General features: G+C 41.3%; 1 protein-coding gene across 4 annotated transcripts; it reads right to left on the bottom strand.

The window, feature by feature from the left end:
* Positions 1-661: 661 nt before the first annotated feature.
* Positions 662-20,983, bottom strand: LOC6578999 (1-phosphatidylinositol 3-phosphate 5-kinase). 4 transcript variants are annotated; one of them, XM_032730040.2, is made up of 5 exons: positions 20,674-20,983; positions 3,892-5,130; positions 3,489-3,788; positions 3,230-3,415; positions 662-2,060 (listed from the first exon to the last, which is right to left on the bottom strand). In XM_032730040.2, the coding sequence occupies exons 2-5, from the start codon at positions 5,128-5,130 to the stop codon at positions 1,602-1,604; spliced, it is 2,184 nt and encodes a 727-aa protein (XP_032585931.1). In that variant the 5' UTR covers positions 20,674-20,983; the 3' UTR covers positions 662-1,601. The 4 variants fall into 4 exon arrangements, with proteins under 4 accessions (XP_032585931.1, XP_032585934.1, XP_032585933.1 ...); XM_032730043.2 differs by lacking the exon at positions 20,674-20,983 and adding an exon at positions 18,981-19,785; XM_032730042.2 differs by lacking the exon at positions 20,674-20,983 and adding an exon at positions 17,892-18,428.
* Between the last annotated feature and the right edge of the window lie 663 nt (positions 20,984-21,646).

The following is a 21,646-nucleotide window of genomic DNA, read 5'->3' as shown; positions in this document are numbered from 1 at the left end:
TCTCGTAGACTTAAGTTTATCTATATAGATATCGAGAGATATATATAGATAGATCGATCTCTCTCTCTCTATATATATATCAATTTTTATAAGTTAGTTTAACTAGTAGCTAAGTAAAAGGTACGAGTATAATAATTCGGTGTGTGTGTGTTTGTATCTGTGTGTGTGTGTGTGTGTTGGCTAAAACAGTGTGTTCTGGCTATAACGTACAACTGTGTATATTCAGTATTTGCATATATACTATATACTATATATACTCTATATAAAGATTATATCTGTTAATTAAATTGAATTTATTGTTGTTGTTGTTTTTGTTGTTGTTGTTTTTGTTTTATTGTTCCTAGATAAACTCTGAAAAACAATAACAAATTGAAAGCCCTTAGTTATGGTCAATATATGTGAAGTATATGGACAAAAGTGTGCACAGACATACTATATAGACTGTATACCTATATATACCTATATATATATATTTGATCTGTATATATGTATATCTGTTGTCTTGTCTAGCTGCTTGTTTGTATATATCGAAGAAATGCCTAAGTTTTACAAAAGAAGAGCGCCCTCTGGCGTTGGCGGCATGCACTAAAAACATCTGCCAGTTAAACTGGCTGTTTAATTTATTGCCTTCTCTTTTCCTTACTGGTTTTTTCTTGTTTTGTTTTTCTTTCCTACACTCGACTATAGACTAAAAAATTTGCTTTAATTAAGACTACATAACAGGATTTACGCATGGGTTTTATAACTTTTTCTAGTTCTTCCTATCAACTCTATTGATAACTCTTTTGAAGAACTCTCAAACTGTGAGTTTGCTCAACTTTTCTTCTCAGCTGCTGCTGCTGCTCTTCTTCTTCTTCTTGTTTGTGTGGGATTAGGTAACTACGTAGCTCTCATTGTTTCTTGTATTTTTTTTTTTTTTTATGTTGTATAAACATTTTTGTTTTTTTGTTTTATTTTTAATAAACTTTTAAACTAGCGTGTATTATTTATTGATTTCTTCACCCTTTGCTGCTTGTTCTTCTTCTTTTGCACTGATGCCGCCTTTATTGAGCTGTTAGATATATCGTTTGTCAGTGGCTGTCAAACTGCAGTGCCAGCTACGTTTTTTCTAGAATTTCTTTATATAGAGCCGATTAATATCTGCTTAAAATATGGAAGATTCTGTTAAGTTGAGTGTCAGCTGTCAGTGAATGTCAAACTGTAGCGCATGCCAAATTCTTGCCTTGGATCTATCTCTTTGCTTCTGCCTCTACATAGAAGATGACTGTCAGTGGCTGTTAAACTGTAACATAAGATAAGCGTTTATTCTATTTTGGTTGCATATTCTTTGTCAGTGACTGTCAAACTGTTGTTTACTATACGTGTACCTCTGCCCATATTTGTCTAGATTTATCGTAAGCTGTCAATTGCACTCAAACTGTCAACGTTTGGATATATCTACGTCTTCTGCATCAGTGGCTGTCAAACTGTATATATATGCAATTCTGTATACATATATATACATATATATGTATGTATGTATGTATATATCTTTCCTTATTACGTCTACTATTCAACTAATTGGCTGCCAAACTGTGTCAGTGGCTGCCAAACTGTGGCTGCTATTGATGGCTCTTGCTAAGCAGATGCGCATTGAACTCGTACACATTGTTGAGCTGCTCCCCGCAGATGTTGCACTTCCAGGGATTGCTCTCGCAGTGGCAGCCCTTGTGCAGGAAGTAGAGCGTCTCGTCGGGGAACTCGATGCCACAGAAATGGCAGGTGAGAATCAGTTTCCGATTCAGCTGGAGGTCGCTCTCCTGCCCGGACGACGTGATCGTCCCATTGCAAATGGGCGTGGAGCTCTGGCTGCCGTTGTGTGTGCCGCCCGCTGGCGTTGTGGGCGTGCTGGCCGTGCTGCCACCCACCGAGGCGCCACTCGCACCACCGCCCGCCCCATTCAGCATCGTCTGCTGCAGCTCGTGCTCCAGCGGCGTGGCATTCCGGGTGATGCGATTGTTGGCCTTGGCGCAAATGCGACGCTTCAGATCCTCACGCAGAAGTGACTTCAAGGGCGAAACCTAAGGGCGGGGAGAGGTGGAAGAAGAGAGAAGAGAAATGATGAGTGAAAGACAAAGGAGAGATGGTGAAAGAGAGAGAAAGAGAAAAGATAGTAATTGACAGAGAGCGATAATGACAAAGAGCGAAAGAGCGAAAGAGAGAGAGAGAGAGTCAGAAAATGAATGACAGAGGTAGAGAGAGAGTGAAAGAGAGAGATGGTGAAAGAGAGAGAGAGTGAAAGAGAGAGAGAGTGAAAGAGAGAGAGAGAGTTAAAGAGGAGTAAATGGGAGTGTAAGAACGAAAAGGAGAGAAGAGTGTAAGAGTGAAAAGAAGAAGCAAGGCAGCGAGAGATAGTAAACGGGAGAGTGAGTGCAAAAGAATAGGAAGAAGAATAAGAAAAGGTTAGGGAGAACAGAAATGATTTATTTAGTCGCGCTAACTTAAAGAGTGCATCTGTATTATATATATTATCCAATTAGAGTCTAATTAGATATCAATGCGAGTGCTTGCAGTGGGCGTGGCTTGGACATAAGTCCCACTCAAAGTGTTTTCGTCTACGACAAATTAAACGCTCAGCATGAGAGCCAAGCACAAAGCCTCTCAAACTGTTGCTTTAAGTGACAGTGATTCTAAAATGTGAATGTGACTTCATAAATTGTGACTTTCCTGACTTTATTTGTGACTTTCAAACGGAGACTAAAAACTGAAATGAAGCAAACGCCCTTAGCCCACCCCAAGCCAGCAAGATCACTAATATAATACTACAGTTTGAGAGCCGATGAATTGTGTTTCAACTGTATTCTATTATCAATAGTTTTGTATTTTATTTTCCCCGTGTAAGGTCACACAATTTTAGTAGTCACAGTTTACAAAGTGATGTTCAAAGAGACAACAGTTTAGGAGTCACAGCTTAGCCTGTTACAGTTTGAATTGCACACGCTTGACTGCTCTCATAGGCTACACAAATTTGCTTTAGCTGCCAGTGAACTTTACAGTTTTAGAGCTATTGCTTGTAGCTGTCTGCCTACTTTAAGTAACAGATTTGTTTTTCTTATACAATTGCTCTCAAACTATTTCACAAACACCCTTTAAGCACTCATTTGATATCATTTGAATACCCATTATTAGAATTATCTAATAGAAGGTAATTCCCTCTCGATTACCCTCCATATTCCCTATATTCATCTACCTTGATCAATGAGGTGACTCTGTTGTTGTTGTTGTTGTTGCTGCTGCAATTGTTGTTGTTGTTGTTATTGCTGCTGCTGTTGTTGTTGTTGTTGTTGTTATTGGCAGCACTTTCCGTATCGCTATTGGCATCACCATTCAGCGACTCCTTCTTGTCCGCCGCCGCCTCCTCCAGCGACACCGGCTCCTGCGAATATGAATTAAAAGAGGAAGATACAAAATTTAATTGGAAATTTTATCCACTGATATCATTTGCTCACCTGTTTGATGGGTATTAGACTAATCGAAGGCGTTATGTGATTCTCGTGATGATGGTGATGATGATGGTGTGGAAGCTGATGATGCAGATGGGCGTGGCTCTTGTTAGAGCCGCTGCTCGATGTGATGGGCGTGGCCTTGCAGTCCATCGGCAGCTCTTGGGGGGCGAGGAGCAGTGAATGTTCCTTTGAATCCGGTTCAGTTGAGCTACTGTTGTTGTTGTTGTTGTTGTTGTTGCTGTTGCTGCAGTGGTTGTTGTTGTTGGTATTTGTGTTGTTGTTATTGTTGTTGTTGTTGTTGCCCTGTTGAAGAAAAGATTCACGCAAAACGCAAATAAGCTAAAAGCCCATGAGCCAAAGATGGATCGCATGTGAATGGGAAACTTGAACTGTAGATGGCGCTTACATTGAACAGCTCCGTATTGCCGCTCTCGCTGAGCGTTGAGATCTCCACGTGGGGCGTCAGAAAGTGCATGGGAGGCGTGGCATTCTCCAACGATCGCATCGATTCACCGCTATCGCTCTGATGGCTGGCCGCCACCTGCGATTGCCCCACCTGGGCCGGCGCCAGCGTCGGCTGACCCACCTGACCCACCTGGGGCTGTGCATAGCTTGCGGCCGCTGCTGCCGCTGCCGCTGCTGCGGCCGCCGCCGACGCCTGCGATTCGAGGGCCAGCAGCAGCGAGGAGGTGCCACCCGGACCCGGATTGTCCAGGTCGATGCCATGCCGATTGAAGAAATGTATCCTCAGGGACTTCATGGAGCCGGCGCGATAGCTGCACAACGGACACGTCTTGACCAGATCGTGCTGGCCCACGTGCTCGTTCTGGAAGTGGGCGCGCATCGCGATCTGGCGCTGGAATCCGCGATTGCAGATGGGACAGTGATAGGGCAGCGTTTTCGTGTGCGTCGTAAAGTGCTCCGCCAGGTGATCCTTGCGGAAGAAGCGCTTCTGGCAGACGCGGCACTCGTACGGCTTGACGCCCGTGTGCCGCATCTTGTGGCGGCGCATGTTGGCGCCGTTGGAGAACTTCATGTTGCACACGTCGCACTCGAAGACCTTGCGCGACGACGACGACGACGAGTTGCCCGCCGGCGAGGAGCTGGCCGAGGAGCTCGAGCCGGCGCCAGTTCCCGATGCTGACGCTGACGCCGCTGCCGCTGCTGCTGCCGCAGCCGCTGCCGCGGCCGATGCAGCAGATGCCTCTGTTGTGGCCAGCTCCTGCTTGCAGCTGTCCATGTGACTGACGCTCATGTTCTCCGGCTCGTCGCTCTGCTCGCTCTTCAGCCGCACCGCCACCACCTGCCCGGCCAGGCACTGCACCACGTGCAGCAGCAGCGACGCCCGCGAGCTCGTCTCAAAGTTCTCGCAGCGTTCGCAACGGAATGTCATGGGCGGCGAGTGGGGCGCCGTGCTCAGATTTGTTGGCGTCGGCGTCGGTGTCGTGGCCAGTGAACGCGGCGACTCCTGCAGATCCGTCTCGTTGGCCGCCTCCTTCAGGCTGCGCAGCGCCAGCGCATTGTGGTGCAGCAGGGCGGCCGTCGTCGGGGTCATGTCCACGATTAGGCCAGCCACATTGTGATTGGTGTCTTTGAGGGCCAGCTCCATGCCGCTGGCTGCTGTGCTTATCCCTGCTTCGGCCATCTGCAAGAGTGAGGAGAGGGCCGAGATTAGAGGAGTATAGCGAAGGATATCCAGTTGGACAAAGTTTATATATATAGATTTGTGGCTAAGGGTACGATTCAGTTGCATACAAAATTTCAGCTCTTTAGCTCTTGTAGTTGCTGAGCTAGAGCGTTAAACTACTTTGGAACTAGTTCACAAAGGTTATGGAAAGAGAGGGAACATATTTGTTGCTATTGTTATTGATTTTTTCGTATATACTTAGAGTCAAATAAGAATAAATTAAATATATGAACTAGTTACTAAAATGAACTAGTTCGCAAAATGAACTAGTTCGCAAAATGAACTAGTTCTCAAAATGAACTAGTTCTCAAAATGAAATACTTCTCAACACAAGCGCTAGCAAATGAGAGTGAAACACAAACTGTATAAATTTAAAAATTAACAGGTTACCAAAATGAACTAGTTCTTAAACAAATGAAAATGAAGCATGAATGAAAATAAATAAATTTCAAAATGAATTTATAACCAGAATTAGCTACTTCCCAATATGAACTATGGAAAGCGAAAACCAATGAGAATGAAACACAAAATGTATAAATTCAAATTGTGAACTAGTTAAAGAACTAACAGATTATCAACAATAACTATGAAAAGCGCACAGAAATAAGAATGAAACACAAAATGAATAAATTTATACAAGAACTAATTCCCGAAATGAACCAGTTCCACTAGTGAACTAGTTCAGGCAACATACTAAAAACGTTGTGTATTTAAATATTTAGAGCTCCCATCCATAGCGTATACAAGCTAAGCTGTCTAGTTCCAAGACCATAGCCATAACGAATGGTATTCATAAGTCTGGGCTATACACGACTATAGAGTATATCAATATATCAATATATAATGTAGAAAGTTTCTCTCTTCCAACTCGAAGTTCAGCAAATGTTTAGCTTCCCATAGTGGAAAACCAGGTGAAGGGCGGCGAACACGCAAAGCCAGTCAACTAATATGCCCGCCTGGCTGCCTATGGGCGGGCATCGAAACAAAAAGCAATCGAATCGGGGTCAGCATCTGGAGAGGTTTTGACCAATGTTTAGAGCCAATGCAACAAATTGGCCAAGAACAAGCCAAAACATGTAGAGTTATACAGAGATATATGGATATGGGTGTAGATAGATATGTATAGCTATATGTATGTATATATATGTTGTATATATATCTGTCTATGTACAGTTAAGTTGGGCTGCAAAAAAAAAGCCATTTTTGGGCGTTCGCCACGTTGCATGAAAATACCAAAGTTATTGAGGCCAATTGGCTTGGTCGGGCAGGTGGGCACAGAGACACACACACACACACACACACACACACAGATACATGTGGTTACTCAGCTACAGTTACATTTACAAGCTACAGATACATTTACTGAGATACAGCTGCATTCTAAGTCTGAGCGCGTCTACAGCTGCGTCTCTTCAATAGGTCAAAGTTGGGATGGATTTTGTTTTTTTTTTTCTGTTTTTTTTTTTTTGCTCTTGCTTTTGCTTTTGCTTTTGTTTTTGTTTTTGCTTGAAGCCTCACAAACCAAAACGAATTTTAACATAACAAATTGCGACCTTGAAATGAATGTAGATATATGTATATTGAGATATATAAGTGTATATACATATATACATATACATATATATACATATGTATAAATATATGTATATCTGCATTAGCATTAGCCAGTTCACAAAAGCCAGGGACAATCGAGCAGACAAGACTCCCAAGCAAAGCCAAACACATATGTGCATACACACACACACACCCACACACACACACACATACATCATATAGAGTACATCATCATGCAAATTGGGGGCATTTCAAAAGTTTTAGTTTTTAGGCCTAAATAATCCGAGTGCCAACTTTTATGTAAATCTCTTCACTTTTGCGCCCTCAAAAAAATATATAATAAAAAAAAAAGCCGAAATATGTAAAAAATAATTACAATATAAAAAGGTTTTATTCATTATAACAGGTTTCATTCGGTTTGGTTTATTTGATGCCCTTGCCATTGGACGGGTATTCAAAGTTTTTTAAATACTTTTGTTGCACATTTCACAAGAAATTCATTTAATTTGTTATAAAGTTGAACTTGAAGAGCACATATTTTAGATGGCATATGCAGATACATATATATGGATATATGTGGATAGATAAATGTATGCATAGACATAGAAATATAAAAGCATATAGATGTATCATTAATTATTTATCTGGATACATATAAAGATATTCAATTCATTGGCAAATATCTCAGTAAATTTAAAGACAACCAAAATGATCTACATATAAGAAAACTATATACAAATACGTTGTTTTATCTTTGTATGAAAAATCAAATAAACTTTCTATGAATCTCAACTATCTAGAAATAACGAAATATGCATAAAATCCACATTGAATAAAGCATTCGATTCCCACAACTTATGTTCAGATATCCAGAAATGAACTGCTCTTAAAGCTAGAATTACAAAATCTTCCAAATTTATTTGGATAGCTGGAGCGAGTGCGAGCCAGAGATATCACTGAAGCAGAATCTTGCTTATAGTAAATAATTATGCAATTAATATTAAAATATAATATTTCTCATATACAAACATTTTGCTAATGCAAAGCATTCAATGGTCATCACGTTTAAATAGGATTTTTTTTCTAAATTTTCCCGCATTACAAAAATCGTTAGCTCAACTTCTATTTCACATTTGCATACTTCATACATATGCCATGTGCAATATTTTATTTTTATTTCAATTTTAATAAATAATTTATAGAGTGCATTAAATCTTCGCCTTCGGTTAAATTCAATGAATTTCCAACTTCCCAAATGGTTCTCAATTGCTGCATATTACAAGATAGCCGAATTTCTACTAGAATTCGCAAATAAAGAAATTCCAAACAGAGAATTCGCAAATAAAGCAATTCCAATAAGTCAAACATGATAAGTCTTATAGGCTTGCACAATCTTATCAGATCGAACAGTTAGAGTGTCTCAGGTTCGCGCATTAGATTTTGCGCCTGCTTCTTCTGCCTCTTCTTTGCTTTAAGTGGAGTCAAAGGGAGCAAATACAAGCACACGCACACACAGGCACACACATACGCACATACGCACACCAATAGTTGTTGCCTTTGCGTATGGTTAATTATGAGTTGCTTAGGTGTTTTTGTTGCTGTTGTTTCTTCTTTATTTTAGTTTTTATTTTTGGCGCTTGGGCATTAAAAATGCGAGAGTATTTATAATAGTTGGCTAGTTAAGCTAGTTAGCTGCCCAATGGAGTCATTGGGTCAAGTTTTTCGAGAGCAACTGGGTCAAACGACAACAGCAGCAGCTGCTGCTGCTGCAGCAGCGACAGCGACAGCGACGCCAACTGCGACGCACGCTTGGGATGTCCCGCATTTTCGTGCGCTGCTCCCAATTGGCGAACTTTAAAATGAAAAGCAAAAACAAATCTCAGCGTAGCTTGCCAAAATGAGAGCGTGCACACACACACACACGCACAAGCAGAGAGAGAGAGAGAGAGCCATGCATTCACACACATGCACATACAGACGCACGCACTGCCTAAGCAGCGCCGCGACATAATTGGAACAATTTGAGAGCCCTTAATGACGTCGACGTCGACGCCAGCGCTGCCTGTCTTTCGAATTCGAATTCAAATTCAAATTGAATTTTGATAAATCTTTTGTTTAGCTGTTGTTGTTGGTTTAATCATATGCACGCAGCAGACACTCGCATAACCGATTTGACCTTAACAGCATTCACCTACCGGTTTTCTAGTGGCATCAAGATGAGGTCGTACCTCTTCCCAATACCCCACACCCGCTCGCCGGAGGCCCCCTTCCTCTACGCCCCTTCACTGTGCTTTTGCCCCCATTCATGCTCAAAGAAAATGAGTCAGTCGGTCGAGCTGTGATTTTGTTGTTGTTTTTGTGTTTGCGTTTGGTTTTGTTTTTGCTTATGTTTTGCGTCTTCGCTTTGGCATGCCTTGCTTTCATTAGACCGCAAATCAATGAACCATTCCCAAAACGTTCCTCTGTAGGCGCCGTGTCCAATCAGGCACACGTTCTAGTTGGGCTTGCAAATTTGTATGTTGGTTCTAATAAGGCGAAGCTAGCTTTGAATGGATTTCCAGGTTGAGAGCTGCGAGTTCCAATTGGCGTTTGAATGGGAGTTGATTGGATTTGATTTCTACAAACTTGCAAATGTTACTAGATGAATGCATAGCTGCATAACGAATTACTATTTTTATTTATGTAATACTTTTATTTAATATGCTTATCTATTGTTTATTTTTATCAGCATAGAAGCGGTTTGAATCTAAATATAGCAGCATAGCAGATGAACATTTTAGCTCTAATTAGACCCTTTGCGTTGCTCATTAAATACAAGTCCAACCAACTAGGTTGGTTTGTGCGTACCCTAAAAACGCTGCGCCCAATAAGTCTAAGCTTGAGTTGGTTTCTGATTGGATCATGTACATACATACATATCTATATGTGCGCGCATTACTGTGTGTGTGTGTGTGTGTGTGTGTGTGTGACATGTGCTTAAAGAACAAGAACAAACAGGCACACGAGACGACAAACAGACGGAACAGTGGGACGGCGGGACAGTGGGACAGCGGGACAGTGGGACAGACGATGTGAAACCACTTTCCACGGTGACACAGTTAAATGCTACGTGCTCTTTTGCTACTTTTGCTGCTGCTGCTGTCGCTGCTTTTATTACAACGAGCGTTGACAGCGAAGTCAGCAGCGACGCCGGCAGCGACGTTACTCCCATAATAGAAAGTGGAACAGGAATTTCCCTCCCAACATCAATGCCAGCAGCAGCAGCAGCAGCAACAACAACAGCAACAACAACTGCCGCAGCGATGATTTCATTTGCTGCAGCAGCAGCAGCAGCAACAGCAGCCGCCGCGCACATTGCGAAACACTTGCCACGGCCAACAAGCAAATGGCAACAGCAACAAAAACAACAGCAACAAACAGCTACAACAACAGCCAAGAAAAGCAGGCAAGAAAGAGGCATAAAAAATAGTTCAATTGTGGGCAGCGTTGCTCAGCTGAGCGCCAAGAGCAAAAGAGAGCGCGTCCAAACAAAAAAGAGAGTAAGAAATGTGTGAGAGAGAGTGGGAGCGGGAGAGAGTGCCAGAGAGAGCAGGCGCGTGAGCGTAATTTAAGTGAGAGCGCGAAATATCCAACTGGGCAGGCGGCATGCAGCATTTTTGTTTACGTATTGTTGTTGTTGTTGCTGCATTTGCTTTTAAATATATAAGCTATGTATTTATATATTTTATATATAAGTTAACACAATCGACCAGCAAAACATAAATGTTCAGATTGATCACGCGCCGTCAGCATGAATGTAGCCGTTCCCAGCGGATATTGCACAACAGCAGCAGTGGCTCCAACGCGCAACAATGTTGTTGCCCGAAGTAATGCGATGCCTCGCGTAAATATGCAATGTCAGCATAATCAGGGTTTAGGGCTAGCTTTGGATATAAGAATTTATGTCACTGTACTTTAGTTGATTTTTGATAATAAAGAACGTCGGTCGTCGCCACGGGATTATTGAAGTCTACTCATTTTGTGCAACACCGCACACTAACATCTAACAACTACAGCAAAAAGCTTAATTGGCGCCCAACCGAAACGAACCCAAAAAACAAAAAAAAAAAAAAACGAAATTAAAACTTCGATTAAAACAAGCATTCAGTGAGATAAATACCCCACAAGTGCAAAAAAAACAGCAAGACAACTAAAACGCATAACCAAAACGAAAAAAGAAAAAAAGAAAGCAGCATTAGACGAAGCAGTACGCAGCGAAGACACCCACCACGAAGCGGCTCATCAGCGAAGAAACACACAACATACAGTCTACTAACATAATATAAGAACATGTGAGTAGAGTGTTCATTGCAAAAAAAGAAATTAAGGAGTAAAAACAAATAAAAATACAATTTCAACCTTTAAATATTAATTATTAATAACAAAAAACGCAGCACGCAAAATTCCCTGTCTTTACTTGCCCTATGAGTGATAGTGAAATACAAGATTTAATAACAAATTTTCGAAAAATTTACAACACAGAAAATTTAAAAATGGCTTTGAATTCAGATCAATTAAAAGCTATAGTAGAAGGCGCAGTCGCAAGCGCTTTAGCTGCTCAAAAAGATAGCTTTGATAGAAAATTAAACGAAATTGAACAACGTATAAATTCAGTACAGGTTAGCGCACCCGAGGTAGAAACTTTCAAGGAGGCAGAAATCAAAATAGGTGTTATTTGCAACGAAACCCTTGACATCATGAAGTCCCTCCCGGACTTTGAAGGAAAAAGCGAAACTTATGTATCTTGGAGAAAGGCTGCGCATATCGCATACAAGGTATATGAGAAATACGATGGTAGCTCAAAGCATTATCAAGCTTTGGGAATATTAAGAAACAAAATTAAGAACGCTGCTGATATGGTACTCTCTTCTTTCGACACTCCTCTAAATTTTAAGGCCATTATAAATCGGTTAGATTTCACGTACTCCGACAAACGACCGATATACTTAATTGAACAGGAGATGTCAACACTCCGCCAAGGAAATTTGACACTACTGCAGTACTACGACGAGGTAGAAAAGAAACTGACTTTACTTATAAATAAGACAATCATGACCTACGACACCACCGTTGCCTCTTCGCTAAATGAGAAATATAGAGCAGACGCCCTGCGAGTATTCATCTCAGGAACCAGGAAGGCCTTAAGTGATGTCCTATTCTCAGCTAGACCAATTGATCTTCCCTCTGCATTGGCATTGGCTCAAGAAGTTGAGTCAAATCATGAACGTTATATGTTCGCCACAAATTTCGCCCGCAGTATAGAAGAAAAAGCGCAGAAGATCGAACAAAGACAGCAAGTCAGAGACAAGACTCTAGCTCAAGACCCAAAACACAACCAACCAGGAAAAAGCCCACACTACAAAAGACCAGAATTCTCACCACGACAAGAACAGGTAGAACCAATGGACGTTGACTCATCTTCTCGCTTCAGACAGGCTACGCAACACCAACAAAACGCGACCTTCTCGAAACAGACTCAGTGGCCAAATCAACAACGACGCACTCAATACGAAAACTACAATAACCAGGGACAGGCAAACAAACGACCAAACAGCGGTAGCGCACGGTTCCACAGGACCGAAACAGCAAAGAGTTAACCACCTAGGAACAGAAGATACAGAATACGAGCAGGACAATAGCGAATACCAAGCGATCGCAGAAACCGAGACAGAAGACGTTGACAATGAATTGGACGAATACGACCAGGTCAATTTTTTAGGAATAAATCCCTGCTCCCGTTCATAGAGAGAACGATAGCAGGGAAAACCATAAAGTTGCTAATAGATACCGGAGCCTCAAAGAATTACGTGAGACCATTAAAAGAACTAAAAAATATTACGCCGGTAGAAAAACCCTTTCGATTAAAATCAATCCATGGCCACAACGTAGTTGACAAGAAATGCATAATGCACCTTTTTAATACCAAGACAACATTTTTCTTATTACCAAACCTCACGACATTCGATGGTATAATCGGACTTGACCTACTAAACCAAACCAACGTTTTATTAGACTTCAAAAAATAAGAAACTAACAACAAACTATGGTTCTGAGACCATTAACTTTCTAAAATGCCCAGCCGTAAATTTCACAAGTGTCAAAGAAATAGAAGCCCCTCAGGCTATAACAACGGAATTTCAAACAATGCTCAAAGCCCGAGCAGGAGTATTTGCGGAACCAAATGAAGCGCTTCCGTATAATACAAATGTCATTGCAACTATTAGAACAGAGGACGAGAATCCCATTTATTCAAAATTATATCCATACCCAATGGGCGTATCAGAATTCGTAAACACAGAAACTCAAGATCTGTTAGAAAACGGTATAATACGTCCGTCCCAGTCACCATACAATAACCCCGTGTGGGTTGTAGATAAAAAAAGGTACCGACGAGCAGGGAAGAAAAAAGAAACGTTTAGTTATAGACTTCAGAAAACTAAACAAAAAGACAATAGATGACAAATACCCCATTCCCAATATAGCCTCCATTTTATCCAACTTAGGCACAGCAAAGTACTTTACAACACTAGATTTAAAATCCGGATTCCACCAGATTTTACTTGCCGAAAAAGATAGAGAAAAAACAGCCTTTTCTGTAGGAAGCGGAAAGTATGAGTTCTGCAGGCTCCCTTTTGGCTTGAAAAATGCACCTAGTATTTTTCAGAGAGCCATTGACGATGTGCTCAGAGAGCAAATTGGAAAATCTTGTTATGTTTACGTAGACGACGTAATCATTTTTTCTGAAAATATGGAAAGCCATGTCAAGCATATCGCCTGGGTCCTAGATAAACTATACGAGGCCAACATGAGAGTTTCACCAGAAAAGTCGCACTTTTTCAAAGAAAGTGTAGAATACCTAGGTTTCGTAGTCTCAAGTAATGGTATAAAGACATGTCCAAGTAAAGTTGAAGCGATTCGTAACTATGAAGTACCAACAACTTTGTTTAACGTCAGATCATTCCTTGGGTTGGCAAGCTACTATAGGTGTTTCATCAAGGACTTCGCGTCTATAGCAAAACCTATAAGCGACATCTTAAAAGGCCAAAATGGCAAAGTGAGCGCCGGACAATCCAAAAAAATTCCAGTAAAATTTGACGAGAGTCAACATGCGGCATTCGAGAAGCTAAAAGAGGTTCTTGCATCCGAAAATGTAATGTTGCTCTACCCTGACTACAAGAAGCCGTTTGATTTAACAACGGACGCTTCATCCTCTGGTCTTGGGGCAGTTCTGTCACAAGGTGGAAAACCAATCACCATGATATCAAGAACATTAAAGGATAGAGAGCTTATCTTTGCAACAAATGAGAGGGAACTACTTGCAATAGTTTGGGCTTTAAAAAACCTCCGAAATTATCTATATGGGGTAAAAAATTTAAATATCTTTACGGACCATCAGCCTCTGACGTTTGCAGTATCCGACCGAAACCCGAACGCAAAAATCAGGCGTTGGAAAGCTTTTATAGATGAATATAACGCAAACATCTATTACAAGCCAGGGAAGGAGAACTACGTTGCGGACGCACTGTCACGGCATAATATTCATGCCCTAGAGGACGATGTACAGTCAGACAGAGCCACAATTCACAGCGAAATATCGCTCACATACACCATAGACACAACAGACAAACCAATCAACTGTTTCCAAAACCAAATTATAATAGAAGAAAATAATATAGCCTCTGATCGTACAGTTATCCTATTTGGTAAGAAAATCCGACATACAATTCATTTCTCAAACAGAGACTCGTTAATCAAAAGAGTTTGCGATGTAGTCAAAAAAGATGTCGTAAATGCAATCCATTGCGAGTTACCAATATTAGCATTCATACAACATAAACTAATAGAAACTTTTCCAACAACAACATTTCGATACACAAAGTACATAGTAAATGACATTTTTGATAAAAACGAACAGAAAGAAATAATTGCAACAGAACACAATCGGGCTCACAGAGCAGCCCAAGAAAATGTGAAGCAGATTTTACAAGACTATTTTTTCCGAAAATGACAAAATTAACGAACGAAGTTGTTTCAAATTGTAAAATTTGTAAAACAGCTAAGTACAATCGTCACCCACAAAAACAAATACTTGGAGAAACACCCATACCTTCCTATGTGGGCGAAATACTACACATAGACATATACTCAACCAATAAAAAATACTTCCTTACGTGCATAGATAAATTTTCAAAATTTGCAATTGTTCAACCCATCGCTTCAAGGACAATAATTGACATACAATCAGCAATTTTACAACTTGTAAATTTTTACCGGCATACCAAGACGATCTATTGCGATAACGAGCCCTCCATAAAGTCCGAAACAATAAAATCTCTGCTAAACAATCAATATAACATTCAAATCGTAAATGCCCCACCACTCCATAGTACATCAAACGGACAAGTCGAGAGATTCCATAGCACCCTCGGTGACATTGCAAGATGCCTAACAGCTCAAAGGAAAATTACTGACACTGTTGAAACGATACTTCAAGCAACTATCGAATATAACAATACAATTCACTCAGTAACGGACAAACGACCAATCGATATAATCCACTCATCCTCCCCAGAACTCGAAATAGAGATAGGAAATAAAATTCAAAAGGCACAACAACTCCTAACAAATAGAGTAAACGAAACAAGACACAATAGACAATTCCAAATAGGCGACACAGTTTTGGAAAAAACAAACAGACGCTTAGGGAACAAACTGACACCACTATACAACGAAGGCAAAATTGACGCAGACTTGGGGACAACAGTCTTAATAAAAGGGAGGGTGGTCCACAAGGACAATCTAAGATAGGCAAAACATTAAATTCCCTTTTTTTATCTTTTTAGGATTTGGACTATACTTCTTTTGCTACAACGATAACAGCGAAATTGACTGACTATACTAACATGGACTACATACCGATCTTGGACGGATACGTAACCATTTGGACGGATTTCCAATACTTGAAGCACTCAACCAACCTTACCCTATACTCAGAAATAGTAAAAAATACGAAAGAATTAGCAAACCATTTCCCCCGATCACATATGAGAATGTTATTAGACGCAGACATACAACATATAGAAACATTAATAGCTACAGTAAATGTCCACCATAGACATGCTAGGAGTATCAATATGCTAGGCACCGTTCTAAAGGTCGTAGCTGGCACGCCAGACCATGATGATTTCGAGAAACTAAAATTTACACAGAATGAACTTGTAGAGTCAGAAAATAGGCAGATAACCATAAACACAAAAATGCAGGAACAAATTAATAAGCTAACTGACACCGTAAACCTCCTAGTAAAAAACACAAAAAGTAAAACAAGTAGACACAGAGCATTTATATGAAACGCTGCTAACAAGAAATAGAATAATTATCTCAGAGTTAAAAACCTTAATACTATCAGTAACACTTGCAAAGGTTGGAATTGTAAACCCCTCCATTTTGGATTCCACTGATTTAAAAAACATTGTTAATGAACACTCTATAAATATCACTATTACTGACTTAATGGAAGTATCTCAAATTAAAGTTTTGTTAAGCGAAAATTTTCTACATTTCATTATAAGATATCCTAAGCCTAGCATAGTATGTAAAAAATTAACCGTATACCCTGTCCAACACAACGGCATCATAATAAATTTCGCCGAAGACTACAATTTAGCTGACTGTGGAAATCATGTAATATCAATAGGAAATTGTAGTACAGCCCTCACAATAACGTTCTGCAAGAAGTCACCCTACACAACATGCGCTCAACAGCTACACTCAGGTGACACCGCACATTGTTCAACTCGGCCCAGCCACCTCGAACCTCTAACCATAGTCGACGATGGAGTAATCATCATCAACGACGGAGCAGCTACAGTCAACGAGCAGATGGTAAAAGGGACGTTCCTCCTTACCTTTGACGACAAGATAAAGGTAAACAACACCGTATACCAAAACCAAAAAAACTACGTGAGGAAATCCCCGGGACCAGCGGTATCTGCGCTCTTAAATATAACAGACCACCAAGAGATACCAAGCCTGCCATACCTGCAGAAGATAAGCATAAAAAATCTGCGGGATATTGCTCAACTAGAGGAAGGGCTAGTAAGAAGGCCAATAGTATCTGGGCTAACCGTGGCCATCCTTTTACTCTCCTGCTACGCTTCGATGAAACTCTATCAAAGACATCAGAGGAACAAACGTCAACGTGATCTTCAAACATTAATTAACAGTTTCAAGAAAGCCGAGGACGTCATTCATCTAAGTGGGGGAGGAGTTAACACAATCGACCAGCAAAACATAAATGTTCAGATTGATCACGCGCCGTCAGCATGAATGTAGCCGTTCCCAGCGGATATTGCACAACAGCAGCAGTGGCTCCAACGCGCAACAATGTTGTTGCCCGAAGTAATGCGATGCCTCGCGTAAATATGCAATGTCAGCATAATCAGGGTTTAGGGCTAGCTTTGGATATAAGAATTTATGTCACTGTACTTTAGTTGATTTTTGATAATAAAGAACGTCGGTCGTCGCCACGGGATTATTGAAGTCTACTCATTTTGTGCAACACCGCACACTAACATCTAACAACTACAGCAAAAAAGCTTAATTTATACAATTACAGTTTAGCTGCTTTCGCAATTATATCAAGCCTAAACTTGTGCATTGACATTTAATGCACACGCAACTTTCTTATTGGTTTCTAATTGCTGCACAAATTGCATTAAAACGGCGTGAATTAGTTTCTAATTATTTATGGCAAATGGTATGTCCCGTGCTGTCCCGTTCCGTCCCGTTTCGTTTCGTTTCGTTTCGTTCCGCACACCATGCTCGCGCTCTCTTTGGTAAGTGGCACTCTGGCTGGCGTATAAATTTGTTTTCTTCTTTTTTTTTTGTGCTGACCTAATTATACGCTCATTTGGATTCACTTGATTTTCTCTGCTCACACACACACAAACACACACACTCATACGTTTCGTCACTGCGTCGACAAGTGGAGCAGCAGCAGCAGCAGCAGCATTTTGCGGTGGCGTCGGCGGCCCATTGGGGCAGGCGGCGACCGCAATTCTTAATTTTTTTGTTTTTTTTTTTTTTTTCATTTTTTATTTCTTGTGGTGGTTACTGGGACGTACATTATTGGGCTTCCGAAAGATATGTGTTTGGTACTCACACGCTTTAGACGCCTATTCGCGCACTCTATTTATGGGTTGTATCACTTTTCGTTCTAGTTAGTTGCCAATTGCATTTGTTTATGCGTTTTGTTTCGTTTCTTTTTGTTTTTGTTGTTGTTGTTATTGTTTATCCTTCTTTTTTTCGCGAAACACCTGCGCAACGCCTCCCTCGAAAATTCACTGCGCGCGTATTCTATTCGATCAGTTCGCTCTCTCGTTCGATTTCGATGCCGATTTTCGATGCCGTTTGCCGCTGCCGTTGCCTATTCCGCTTATTGGCGCTGGCGTCGACGACGCGCACGAACGAACTGAAACCCAAGCAAACTGCAATAGCTGGTGGAAGTACAAAATTTGTTTGTGTGTGTGCGAGTGTGTGTGTGTGTGTGTGTGTGTGTGTGTGACAGAGACGCGTCGGTCAGACCGACAGACAGAGCGAACGTCTCTTGCTGCTGCTGCTGCCTGTCTGACTGGCAGTCTCAGTTTCTGTTTTGTTTTGGGACGGAAATGCCAGTGGCGTAGTCGCCGCTCCATTTTCGTTTAGATAAAAAGGGGGCTTAAAAAAAAATAATGGTACATATTTGTATATATTTTAATTTTATATTTATGTATTTATTATATTAAAAATATTATATTTCAATAATTTTATATTTATATATTTTTATTTATTTATATTTAATTTATATTTGACTGTGCATAATTATTTGCTAATTATTTGACACATATATGCTTCAGTTCACAACCCCTCTAAGAAACGCAGCCTCTGTGCAAAGATTTGCCAATCGTTGGCGCGCTCGAGCTCTCAGTGGCAGCGCAGCAGCAGCAGCAGCAACACGACCACCATCAACAACAACAACAACGGTTGACTGGCGCAAGCAGCAGAATTTGAAATTAGGTCAACAGGTTTAGTTGGTAGTGGGCCTGAAGAGCGCTCGGCGACTGCGGCCTATTCGCACGATAGTAACTAGAGTGTGTTGTTGTTGTTGTTGTTGTTGCTATATCTCGTGCTGTTGATGGTTGTATTTTTTTTTTTTATTTGCTTGCTTAGCTTACCTATGCGGCGACCTCGGACTGTCGCCACCATCCGGGCATCCAGCTCAACACTCAGCGCATCCAACGCCAACGTTGACGGCGACGTCAACGCCGACGCAATATGCGTTGCGTTTATTGCACCACAGTTGCAGTTGCAGTAGCAGCAACAGCAGCAGTTGCAGTTGCGGGTGTTTGTGTTTGCAGGCACAATTTCGAGCATTTTTGCACACTGACACACACACACACACGCACATAAAGCACGCTGTCTATGTGCGAATTGGGCACACGGCATGGTTAGAAGAAGGAAGCGGTGTGGGAAGCAGAGGAAGAGAAGGAAGAGATAGAAGAGAAGGCGACGGCGACGGCGGCGGCGACGACAGACGTGAGGCTAAGTTGCGCCCGTTTTCATTACATGCGATAGATCTTTTGCAAGCTCTGTGTGCGTGTGCGTTTGTGTGCGTGTGTGCATTTGGGGGAAATTGTGTGCGTCAGTTGGTGCAAAATGTTGTTGGGAATGTGCATATATATGCATGTGTGTGTCTGTGTGAATGTTGAGTGCTGAGTGCTGAAATGGAAAACCATATGCAGCCAATAAGAGCAAGCAAGATATATAAGCATACAACTGTGAGTATGTGTGTGTGTGTGTTTTTGTGTGTTCGCCTGTGGATATGTAAATGTGAATATGCTTTGTCCATGAGACGCGCAGCATGAATTGCCACACACTTCTTAGTTGGTTTCTATGTCACAATCAAACTCACACACACACATAGACACAGATGCGAAAAGGTATAAGAGACGGACAGAAACGAATAGTCGTAATGAGTGAGCCGTCGCAGCAGCAGCAGCACCTGCAAGCAGCGCAGCAGCAGATAATCCCAGTAGAAATTGAAACTGGCTGCGGCAAGTTTAGAAACTGGTATAGAAATAAACACATACATATACATATACATACAGCATATATAGAGGCAATCGACCTTGTAGGAGTATTTTGTCTTGGAGCGCGCGCACGCCCGTAACTGGGCCAACGCGATTGCACTGAAAATCAGGTGGGCGTGACGTAGGTAAATGTTGGCCAATGCACAGACTGTTAATGTGTCCATGTGTATGTGTGTGTGTGTGGGAACATTTTGGAAAGCCAGAAGCAGCACCAGGGGCTGTCATATACCCTTGGCTGCCACATAATCCACAATAAAGAACATACACCCACAGCCGCACAAACACACACACACACACACACACACACACTGAATCAGAATTCCTTTGTAAATAGCCATACATACTCATCAAATATATAAAGCATCTAAAATAGACACATGGATTTTCATAAGAGCAACAACAACAACAATAGACAATAACGGGCCTTGTATTTGTTCTTGTTGCTAAATTTTACCTTCAGCGCAGCTGGAATATTTCGCAACAGTCTCCGAAAGGCGTTTGTATTTGGCAATTTTCGGATTTTGAAATACCACAAGGTGCATTCTAACAAGAAAATACACACGCACACACACACACACACACACACATACAGAGACAGCTGCGCGCTCTCAGCGCTCATACACTCACACTCACGCACACATGTACACAGAGTCACTGCAATTCTTGGTTCGTTTCTCAATGGGAAGTTAGTGGTGGGCAGTTTCTTAGGGGGCTGGACTGCGCAAGGTGCAGCAGCAGCACCACCAGCACCAGCAATAACAACAACAATCGAACTAACCTCCACTCTTGGCTGTGCCGAAATCAAAAACGCGGCGACTGCTTTACTCTTGTAGTGTTGTGCAGCTGTTTGTTTTTTGTTTCTGGAGCGAACGCGCAAATCAGAAAAAATTCAACACACTGTTGTTGTTATTCGGAAACGTAACGAAACGAAAGGGCAAGCGCAGCGAGCAAAAAGTTAAGGCTTAAATAATAAACAACAATAATAATAATAAAATAACGGACGCACACGCGTTGCCCACATCTGTATGGGCCAAAAGACGAAACAGCACTGCCGACGCCGCGACGGCCGCTCTATTGTTGAGTCTGCTTCAGCCTCTACCTCTGCCTCTACTGCTGCTGCTGTTGGTGCTTGTGCCTCTCAGTGTGTTGCAGTTTTCGAGTCAGTCCCGCTTCAACTGCGCGCGCTCAGTAAACAAGTCGAAGCGATTTCGACGTTTCCTCAAGGCCTACAGATTTAGGCCAAAAAAAAAAAAAAAAAAAAACAACAAAATTATAATGTACAACACCAATAGTGGCAGCTTGTTGGTTGATTATTGCTGTTGTTGTTGGGCCAGATCATAGTGAGCTCAGCTCTCGGTTTGGGTTAGCAACGAGTTTCCATCAGCAATTGGCCGTCTTACACAAAATGCAATCGTTCTAATTGCGCAACTATGCACGGCCAATTGCGATGCAATGATGCATAAATATGAGGTTTAAGCTTGCCGCCACAGTACTTATCGGTACACTATTTATCGTTATCGAGTAAAGTAATTTGAACAAGTAATAGCTCTTCGAACATAATTAAAATTTCTTAAACTGAATAGTAAATAGTAACAAATAATAAATATGCATATAAGTTTAAATAACAATCTTCTTTATTTTTCTTTACTTAATATTGTACACGAATCTTCGTTGCCGCTTCTAATCGAGTCGCGTTTGGCTTATTAAACTAGCTTAGAAAATCACAAAAAGTATTTCTAATTACTTTATAA

This window comes from Drosophila mojavensis, unplaced genomic scaffold (genome assembly GCF_018153725.1).
Source record: "Drosophila mojavensis isolate 15081-1352.22 unplaced genomic scaffold, ASM1815372v1 contig_80, whole genome shotgun sequence".
In the NCBI taxonomy this organism is placed as follows: Eukaryota; Metazoa; Arthropoda; class Insecta; order Diptera; family Drosophilidae; genus Drosophila; species Drosophila mojavensis.
This window is presented reverse-complemented; position numbering and strand designations above follow the sequence as displayed.